The 10,960-nt window shown below is 37.0% G+C and overlaps 1 protein-coding gene across 1 annotated transcript; it reads left to right on the top strand.

Annotated features, from left to right (window-relative positions):
• The first annotated feature begins 975 nt into the window (after positions 1–975).
• LOC127420639 (vacuolar protein sorting-associated protein 28 homolog) lies at positions 976–7,158 on the top strand. The gene is made up of 10 exons (XM_051663049.1): positions 976–1,044; positions 1,525–1,573; positions 1,725–1,753; positions 1,849–1,886; positions 2,100–2,189; positions 2,283–2,388; positions 3,375–3,476; positions 3,938–3,991; positions 4,108–4,199; positions 5,519–7,158. Exons 2-10 carry the CDS (start codon positions 1,534–1,536, stop codon positions 5,637–5,639), a joined length of 672 nt encoding a protein of 223 aa, XP_051519009.1. The 5' UTR covers positions 976–1,044; positions 1,525–1,533; the 3' UTR covers positions 5,640–7,158.
• The last annotated feature ends 3,802 nt before the right edge of the window (positions 7,159–10,960 follow it).

The following is a 10,960-nucleotide window of genomic DNA, read 5'->3' as shown; positions in this document are numbered from 1 at the left end:
TAATTATAATTATTATAAGACTATTATTGTTGTCTTTTGATAAAGGTCATGCTCAGCAGCTCACAAACTGTAGGGAAATTATAGATTTGCTTTGTTCTTATAATGCTTAAAACCTTTACTAAAGTCTCTTTGTAGGTCTGTAGAAATACAAATATTAAAACACAATACTGTCAAAACACTCGAGCCACTTGGATACATTTAAATCCCACAATGAATAAGCACAGAGTAAAAAATAAAACTGGGCACATGCACAACTGCCATTATTGTAATTGATTAAATAATTTATTCAGGATCAGCTTGTGCTTAGTGTTTTACTGTCTTGTGTTAAAGATGCCCTTTATTTTTTAAGCTAATTTCACAAAATTTCACAACTATTTTGCAATACTTGAATCTTCAATATACTACAAATATTAAAAGTTAATAATACATATATATTAATACAATACTTATATCATATTTAAAATGTATATATAATGTAATATATAAATACTGCACTGTAAGTGTTGGGTTTATGCAAGCCACCTACTGACAGCTGTGTCTCCCCCACTTTTAAATCACTGCTACGCCCCTGGTTACTACAACATGTCACGCATTCAAGTGGGGGGGAAAAAATGCACAGTGAACAACGGAAAAAGCTGTTTTTCTGTAGTTATTCTGTGAATAAACATAAGTGAATAAACCTGCAATACCTATAAAAAAAAAGTCCACTTCGCAGACCACTCGATCTATTGGAACGCACCTTTAGTCATTACATGCTGTGTAAACACTGAAGACTTGGCATCCCAACCTTCCCAATAAAACGTACACAGACATACTCAACAACTACACTGTAAGATGCGCATAACATATCACTGTATTCTTTGGACGATAAAATCAATAAATATTACACTTTTTTCATTACTGTGATGTTATCATTAAAAAAGAAATAAACAATATTCTTTTCAAAAAGCAAAAGACGGCACGGGATAGTTGAGAAAACAGGATGTGACGGAATCTTCCGGCGACGTCAGCTTGCTTTCAACAGTGGGTGACGTCAATAAAAGGGTGAGTAAATTCTCTTGTTCCTTGTGCCTTTTCGCTTAAAAATACGTTTACTTTTTTAACGCTATATGCTTTCATAATCACATCCATGTTATATACTTATCTAAGGTGTGGATTAATCAGTGACAACAACGTCTCTTGTATAATTACAGCGAAATGAAAGTAGGAATCTTAGCTATCTGTGCTAGCATCGCTGTTTATATGTCAACAAATAAAACAAATCAGAACTAGATGTTTTATTACATATCCCAGTTTATATTAACCATTTGCATGGAATGGATTGCGTCGAACTGGTCATGAAACTTCTAAAATGTAATGTCGTAAATGTTTTCTCTCTAGAACATCTGTATTTCCTTAGTCCGTATTGGGCTATAGGCAACTGTTTTGATATACAGCCACTGTGTATCACATTTATTTGAGAACATTGGCCCGCGGCTAAACCAAAAATAATAGGTTGATTGTCTCCTTAAAATGGTTTTGTAGATACTCATCATGTTTCATGGAATACCTGCCTCTGGAGTGATGGGAGGAGGTGAGTGAGAGAATCTGCTGAAATCATAAGCATCTAAACAACTTATTCTTTCATGCCTGTCACATTCATTGTTATGACAGTTCTGCATTTTCTTGGCTCATGTCATATGTTTTTCTTTTTTTTTTTTTTTTTTTTGCTTTAACTTAATTAGCGCCTGCCAACAAACCAGAACTGTATGAGGTAAGGGTGTTACTAAAAATAATTGTGATCAGTTATAGTAATGACAGTTTTCTGACATCACTTCTCTTTAAATGATTCTCATTTGTCTTTTACAGGAAGTGAAATTGTACAAAAATGCCAGAGAAAGGGAAAAGTAAGTTATTCAGAGTTGACCAACGTCATATTAGGCAATAGAGATTGTATTCTGTGTCCAGGAATGTGGAGACTTAACCTCTTTAGCTATTATGAGCTTCTTAGTTTGTTTGTTTGTTATATTGATGTCACACTAAAGACAGTATAGAAGGACAATATAGGTGACAGTGTTGTCGCATTGCATTTGATTTCCTTGTTTACATTGTTTTGAAAGGTACGACAACATGGCAGAGTTATTTGCTGTGGTGAAGACACTTCAGGCCCTGGAGAAAGCCTACATTAAGGACTGCGTGACTCCCAATGAGTTAGTTGTGCCCTCATTTTGTACTATATGGCATGACTTATATCTATCCATGCAAAATTGAATAAATAATTGCTTTATTTTTTTTTTTTGCAGATACACAGGTGCTTGCTCAAGATTGCTGGTCCAGTATAAAGCTGCTTTCAAACAGGTCCAGGGATCAGATGTGGGCTCCATCGATGACTTTTGCCGGAAATATAGGGTACAACTTTGCTCAAATTTTCTTATTTTCAGTATCTCTATATTCAGTAAATTCAGTGTTTCTTTTTTACCTTGGGTCAGTAATCAGAATCAGAAAGAGCTTTATTGCCAAGTATGCTTCCACATTCAAGGAATTTTTCTTGGTGACAGAAGCTTCCAGTGCACAAACAATACAACAACAAGACAGAGATGATAATTTTTTTTGAATAAAAATAAAGCGCAAATAGAAATATAAGTAAATATAGAAATACACAATAAGACAAAAATATACATATAGTATGTACAAATAGTCTGTAATATACAGTGCAAGGGAATGTAATGCAGAAGAGGTAGGATATATTAAATAATATAACTGACTAAGCTGTGTATTGCATGTAATTATAGTATAGTTTTAACTGTTCAGGAGATGGATAGCCTGAGGGAAAAAAAACTGTTCCTGTGCCTGACGGTTCTGGTGCTTAGAGCTCTATAGCGTCAGCCAGAAGGCAACAGTTCAAAAAGGTATTGGGCTGGGTGAATGGGGTCCAGAGTGATTTTTCCAGCCCTTTTCCTCACTCTGGAAGTGTATAGTTCTTGAAGGGGGGGGCAGGGGGCAACCAATAATCCACTCAGCAGTCCGAACTGTCCTTTGTAGTCTTCTGATGTCTGATTTCATAGCTGAAGTTATTGAAGTGCAGAGGACAGTCTCAGTGACTGCTGAGTAGAACTGTATCAGCAGCGCCTGTGGCAGGTTGAATTTCCTCAACTGGCGAAGGAAGTACAACCTCTGCTGGGCCTTTTTCACAATGGAGTCAATGTGGGTCTCCCACTTCAGGTAATGTATTGGTCCATGACATTGTACATATTCAGGGGACATCTGTCTAAAAATTGGCTCATGGTGTCCTTAAGTTGTTATTAATTTATCATGTTTTATCATGCCATTTAGTTTGCTGCACTGTTTACAATTTTTTTTTCTTTCATATTTCTTGCTTTCTGTGTACATGGCAGCTCGACTGTCCACTGGCCATGGAGAGGATCAAAGAGGATCGACCAATCACCATCAAGGATGACAAGGGCAACTTGAATCGCTGCATTGCAGACATAGTATCTGTATGTTAACTTCTCGATGCAGAGAATCCTAGAATGAAAAATGTGCTTTATTTAATGCCTGAAAGCCCCTGTAGTATTGATTGAGCACAGAACATGTCTTTGGGTTCCAGCAGTTCCATTAAGTAGATTTATTTGATCAGACTAGAAGTCCTCCTTACACAATGCCAATATGTCATTTGTTACAGTGCTCCACAGTAGTACTAGACTGTATGGTGCATTGAGGAAGAAGTCTTGCTAAGATAAAGAGAGGCTACAAATTAAGTGGCTTAGCATTGATTCTGCTGCTGACTGGCAAGCTCTGCTCCTGTAACGACTGTTTTTCAAAGCTTGCTTGAATGCTTGCTTGTGAGCAAATCCATATTGACTGTTATACTGGTCTTGAACAGTGTAAAATGTTTTGTACAAAAAAAAAGTAATAAATGTTAAATAACATTTTAAATGTGTTTGTTTCTCCCATGCAGCTCTTTATCACAGTGATGGACAAGCTTCGACTCGAAATTCGTGCCATGGATGAGGTACTCATTTCACAGCTTGGGTTTATCAGCTTATTTAGTTTTAGACTGTATTATTTAGATATTGTTAACATCATTCTGATTGTAAGCTTTAAGTGATTCAGATGATTGTTTGATAGATCCAGCCTGACCTGAGAGAGCTGATGGAGACCATGAACAGGATGAGCAACATGCCCCCAGATTCAGAGGCCAAAGACAAAGTCAGCCTCTGGTAAGGCTAATCCAGATGTTTTGCATTTACATTTTTTGTTTAACGAGCATGCTGACAGTGTGCTTTAGCTCTTAGACAGTTTGTGCTTGGAGAAGTTACGTCTTTAAATCCATACCCTTTAAAACATTGTTGCTACAGCCACAAACGTGCAGGCAGACATCTTTGAATGTCGCATCACATCTCTTGCCATGTTGTCATTTTAAGACGGAGTATCAAGTTAAAAATAGATTCACTGTCTCAATACCCCTGCATTCTGTTCTACCCTATTGCGCTACATATAGCTGTTGATTGCAAGAAGGCACCTTATCTAAAGGCCGCATAAGAAACTCATTTGATCGGGGTTAGGCAATGCTGAAACAAGCCTAATCATACAGGGCTTCTTTAAAGGAATAGTTCATCCAAAAATGAAAATTCTCTCATTATGCACTTACCCTGATACCATCCCAGATGTGTATGACTGTCTTTCTTCAGCAGAACACAAATTAAGATTTTTAGAAAAATGTTAAAGCTCTGTAGGTCCTTGTAATGTAAGTAAACGGGTGCCATCAGGCTGCTGGCTGTTTGACGGTCCACAAGGCATATTTAGGCAGCATAAAAGTTATCCACACAACTGAAGCGAATCGATAGGTTGGTGTAAGAAACAAATCGATAATTAAAACTTTATTAACTTTTATTTTAAAATCGCTTCTTGCCAGCAGTCGACACATCAGTGACGTAAGCGCAATGGTGCGTTCGCGCGAGAAGTCGGAAGTGCACGCTTTTATACAACAGAGGAACGAATGTCACATGAGAGTTAGGTCTTTTCAAACAGCAGTCCAACGCTGTCCAGAAGCAACGATGTGAAGTTAAAAACGTTTTAACTATCGATTTGTTTCTTACACCAACTTATCGGTTGCATTATGAGGACCTACAGAGCTTCAGCATTTTTCTAAAAATCTTAATTTGTGTTCTGCTGAAGAATGACAGTCATACACATCTGGGATGGCACCAGGGTAAGTGAATAATGACAGAATTTTCATTTTTGGTTGAACTATTCCTTTAAGACTGATTAGTCGAGTAGTCACTCAGACAACCCACTGACTAGTTGATTTTGAAAACATATAGTCTTGCACATCCCTAATCATGTGTATTAAATAGGATTTGTGTCATTATTTGAGCTATCATGCATTTATACTTTTCATCTCTCTGAAGTATGGTATTTAGTCCTTGAGAATTTTTTTCTTGATTGAGCTGTATGTTGTCAGTCACAGAACAAGTGTGCACAGTATTCTTGCACTTTAATAAGACAGTGCTCACTGTCTTTTGGTTCTTCCTCACAGGTTAACCACACTAAGCAGCATGTCTGCATCCGATGAGCTTGATGACTCCCAGGTTCGCCAGATGCTATTTGACCTGGAGTCTGCCTACAATGCCTTTAATCGTTTCTTACACTCTTCTTAAACACTCATTCCTTCTCTGATCTCTTCTAGTTCCTTGTCACCAGCTTCCTCTCTTTTATCAAACATCTGTGTTTCTTTTTCCCTTTCATGCCCATAGGTTCTTGAGATTTCCATTTAGAAACTCAAGTCAGTGTACCGTTTACTCTGGCTGTTCTTGTCATGTCAGCTTTGTATAATTCTCTGATTTGTTCTCTTTGAAAAGTAGTCTATTTCTTAATAGTCTTTGAAAGAGTTCTCTAGCTCCTGATCATAAGGTTGGCTATAGCGAATGTATTTAGCCACCAAAGATGCAGAGAGAACATAGTGGAAAAACATCTCAAAGATTTTGGATATATTCTAGGGAAGAGATGCTGGCCTTTATTTATAAATATAATAAATGAACATATGAGATATTGTTTACACATCTCTTAAAGGAATATTCCAGATTCAATACAAGTTTAGCTCAATTGACAGCATTTTTGGCATAACATTGATTACCACAAAAATGTATTTTGAATTGCACTTCCTTTTCTTTAAAAAAAAAAAAAAAGCACAAATCTAGGATAGTGAGGCACTTACAATGGAAGTGAATGGGGCCAATTTTTGAAAGTTAAAATACTCTGTTTTTCAAAATTATAGCCACAAGACATAAACAATATGTGTGTAAACATGATTTTAGTGTGATAAAATCACTTACTAAACTTTTCTGTATAAAGTTATAGCCAATTTTACAACTTTGTTGCCATGACCATGGAATATCAACAAACCCTAAATTGACTGTAAAAAAATAAAAAAAAGACAATTTAAACTTTACATTTCAAATAATACATGAATTTTTAAAGAATAATTAATATGTCCTTTTATAAAATTATAAGCTTCACATTCCTGCCTTAAAACCCTCAAAATATTGGCCCCATTCACTTCCATTGTTAGTGCCTCACTGTAATCTCGATTTTTGCTTTTTTTAAAGAAAAGCGGTATGAGTTGAAATACACTTTTGTGATAATCAACATTATGCCACAAATGCTGTCGATTGAGCTGAACTTGTATTGAATCCGGGATATTCCTTTAGTATCATATCCAAGAACAAGATTTGACACTGTTGTCAGCTCTGAATGATATTTTAAACTGATAATATCCCTTTCTCAGCATTTTCCCATGTTTCTTTTTGTTTAAGTAGATTATTTTCCAGTTTTCAAATAAGACTAGTTTATTACATGTCATTTACAGTACACCAGAATTTATTGGGTGGTAAACTTGCCTTTTATAACAGAGAGCCTGTTTCATAACTTGGTGTGACTTCTATGGTTAATGGTGTTGGTTTATTTTATTTCATTATGTAATAAGTCATATTTATTCAGTGACCATTGTAAATAAAATAGTTTTGAAATAAACTATATAACACTCAAAATTAAAAATGTACCCTGCTCTGAGTGTGCTCTTTCTGTTTAGTTTTGTGGTAGCCTAATACTATTTACAATGAATTATTGGTGTAAATACTTATAATAAAACTGCCAAAGGCATCATTTATATCAAAGACACATCTGTATCGGCATTGTTTTTTCATCTTTATTGAAGCCAATCGATCAAGCAACAATACAAAAAGTAGCAAGTACCATATCCACATGGTTCCAAATTAAAGAAAATTACAGGTTGTAGATCTGAACTGATAAATATGTTATAATAAAAAAATGAATTATTATTGATAATCAGTTTTAAAGATTCTTTCAGGAGATTCATTTCTATTAAGAAAAGGGAATTTAGGTTGACAGCATTTTTATTTTATTTTTTAATCTGAATGTAATTGGTGTGCTCAATATAAAAGTTTATCATATAATCTTATTATTATGTCATAAAAAGGAATTCTATCTCAGGGTTGAACCTGCAGTGCACGACCTGTTGAACTTCTGTTGGTCTGAAGTCGGTGGAGAAAACACATTTTAACTGCGCAAACCTGACTATTGGTTGTTCGGCTGTTGTACAAAATGTCTGCGTTTTTTTTTCTTGGCGCAAGGTAAATCATTGCAAATGAAGCAAATGCGTCAGAATATGATTTTAATACACATTTGTTTGTTCTACAAATTACAAAGGATATGTTCCTCCCTACCTTTAATTTTATGAAGTAAAAATATACAGTATGTGTATGTTTTTTATAGTGTAACATCTGACATACAATATTGTTTATTTCAACCACCAGGAAAATAAATTTGCGCAAGTACAGGACAACACTGATGAGAGGTAGGCCTGGCAACCTGTCTGAAAAATATATGAAATAAATGTTCTTATTGGAAAATAACAGTGTGAAGTTTTAATAACCAATGATAAGACTTACATATATTTGAATCTTAGACTGGAGTGGGTTACTTTTAGATTATGGCTAAGCTTAATATGTTATTTACTGTAAAGATGTATTTCATAGTTATCCTTGGTCTAATGGCTGCAACTTGCACTGGTACTCAATGACTTTAAACATGCAACATTTTGCTATATTAAAAACATATGACTGACCTAATTTAGGAAATGTGTTGTCTGTGTTAGCTAGTCCGCAACAGTATACAGAGGTAAACTCAGCAAAAAAGAAACGTCCTCTCACTTTCAACTGCTTTTATTTTCAGCAAACTTAACATGTGTAAATATTTGTATGAACATAAGGATTCAACAACTAAGACATAAACTGAACAAGTTTCACAGACATGTGACTAACAGAAATTGAACAATGTGTCCCTGAACAAAGGGGGAGTCAAATTCAAAAGTAACTGTCAGTATCTGGTGTGGCCAACAGCTGCATTAAGTACTGCAGTGCATCTCCTCCTCATGGACTGCACCAGATTTGCCAGTTCTTGCTGTGAGATGTTACCCCACTCTTCCACCAAGGCACTTGCAAGTTCCCAGACATTTCTGGGGGAAATGGCCCTAGCACTCACCCTCCGATCCAACAGGTCCCAGACGTGCTCAATGGGATTGAGATCCGGGCTCTTCGCTGGCTATGGCAGAACACTGATATTCCTGTCTTGCAGGAAATCACGCACAGAACGAGCAGTATGGCTGGTGGCATTGTCATGCTGGAGTTTCATGTCAGGATGAGCCTGCAGGAAGGGTACCACATGAGGGAGAAGGATGTCTTCCCTGTAACGCACAGCGATGAGATTGCCTGCAATGACAACAAGCACAGTCTGATGATGCTGTCACACACCGCCCCAGACCATGACGGACCCTCCACCTCCAAATCGATCCTGCTCCAGAGTACAGGCCTCAGTGTAACGCTCATTCCTTCTACAATAAACGCAAGTCCGACAATCACTCCTGGTGAGACAAAACTGCGACTCGTCAGTGAAGAACACTTTTTGCCAGTCCTGTCTGGTCCAGCGAAGGTGGGTTTGTGCCCATAGGTAACACTGTTGCCGGTGATGTCTGGTAAGGACCTGCCTTACAACAGGCCTACAAGCCCTCGGTCCAGCCTCTCTCAGCCTATTGCGGACAGTCTGAGCACTGATGGAGGGATTGTGCTTTCCTAGTGTAACTCGAGCAGTTGTTGTTGCCATCCTGTACCTGTCCTGCAGGTGTGATATTCGGATGTACCAATCCTGTGCAGGTGTTGTTACACGTGGTCTGCCACTGCGAGGACGATCAACTGACCTTCCTGTCTCCCTGTAGTGCTGTCTTAGGCGTCTCACAGTACGGACATTGCAATTTATTGCCCTGGCCACATCTGCAGTCCTCATGCCTCCATGGGCATGACCCTGGGCATCTTTCTTTTGGTGTTTTTCAGAGTCTGTAGAAAGGTCTCTTCTTCTTCTTCATCTTGTTAATGGCCACTCACTCCTTAGGAGTATTACCGCCACTTACTGTATAGCTTACATGGGTGATGCATCTATATATATATATATATATATATGAGGATGTAATGCCCCACCCACCCCAGAGGATCAGAGCCCACGCTTCAGCTGGCGCTTTGTGTTCAGCTCCTCCAGCTTCCACACTGGGCTCCTCAACCTCCAGGATGGGCAGAAGCACCACAATCCCCATACATTATATCCTATGCTCTAGTCCTGTATTCTTTAAAAAGGTTAAAACAGCCCTATATGTCTGAGAATCTCTCAAACCCTTTCCCAAGAGGTCCATGACATTTACTGGTCTATCCTTTATATTATTAAAAAGACTACTACGTTGATCATCATATTTGTTACATTTAAAAAATACATGCTCTACTGTTTCTAAAACATCACATATACCATTTTCATGCTTCCCCATTATTGCAAGTGTTGAATTTAATCCTGTGTGTCATTACTTCTTCCTTTCTATACCTTCCATAAAATTGTTCTTTTCCTAATAATTTTGCAATATTATAATTCCATCTCCCTGTGCTGCTATTTTCCCACCGTTGTTGCCATAAATTTACTAGTTTCTTTTTAATCACTGATTTTACCTCACTTCTCCCCAGGGGTACTTTAATATCCACCAAGTTTTTCTTTAATGCTTTTTTTGCTAATTTATCAGCTATTTCATCCCAATGTGTGCCAGTATCCAACAATAGTACACTGTTATACCCTCTGCTTTCAATCTGTACAATAATGTATAGATTTCCATCAGTAGATCTTCTCTGTCAGTTCTTGTAGACTTTATGCTTTTAAGAGCTGACGACGAATCCAAACAAATTACAGTCCTAAATTGGCTTAGTCTGTTCAAACCATTGTAGCCCTACTATTATAGCAATTAACTCTCTAGAATATACAGACAATTTATCAGTTATTCTTAGACTTATTTTTGTTTTAAAACTCGGAATATATACTCCTATACCAACTTTTTGATTAAATGGATATTTAGATCCATCTGTAAACATCTGCATTAAAGAGTAAAATTTTTCTCTCATAAAAACATTGATTTCATTACTACTACTATACCCTACTTCTGCTTTTTCCCGGGCCTCTAATAATCTAATTTCAACAATAGGTTCAGGAAAGTTCCATACTGGCACACCATGTAATGGCATATTAGGGCAGATGACTTCATTCTCCAGACCACAATTCTTGACCCACTGTTCATACTTCCATCCAAAGCTATTTCCTCCATTATTTTTGTATTCCCAGCAATCTTTTAAAACTGTGCGTGTGCGATGATTGCTGTCACTTCCTTGCAAGTTAACCCAATACATCATAGCTAGTTTTTCCCTTCTTAAGTCTAATGGCATCTTCCCCATTTCAACCCTGATGGAATCTAAAGGGGTTGATCTTATTGCTCCACAACAAATTCTAAGTACTCTAGACTGTAAATTATCCAATTTCTTCAATTCTGATTTAGATCCAGCCCCATACACTGCACAGCCATGGTCTATACTAGAACGTA

Source organism: Myxocyprinus asiaticus, chromosome 30, assembly GCF_019703515.2.
Source record: "Myxocyprinus asiaticus isolate MX2 ecotype Aquarium Trade chromosome 30, UBuf_Myxa_2, whole genome shotgun sequence".
Lineage (NCBI taxonomy): Eukaryota > Metazoa > Chordata > Actinopteri > Cypriniformes > Catostomidae > Myxocyprinus > Myxocyprinus asiaticus.
Note: the sequence above shows the minus strand (reverse complement) of the source record. Positions and strands in the feature narration are given on the sequence as shown.

Coding starts and splice junctions, on each gene's coding strand:
- LOC127420639 (XM_051663049.1), top strand. CDS start 1,534: ATGTTTCATGGAATACCTGCCTCTGGAGTGATGGGAGGAG. Junction 1,754..1,848: donor ACAAACCAGAACTGTATGAG/GTAAGGGTGTTA, acceptor TGTCTTTTACAG/GAAGTGAAATTGTACAAAAA. Junction 3,992..4,107: donor AAATTCGTGCCATGGATGAG/GTACTCATTTCA, acceptor ATTGTTTGATAG/ATCCAGCCTGACCTGAGAGA.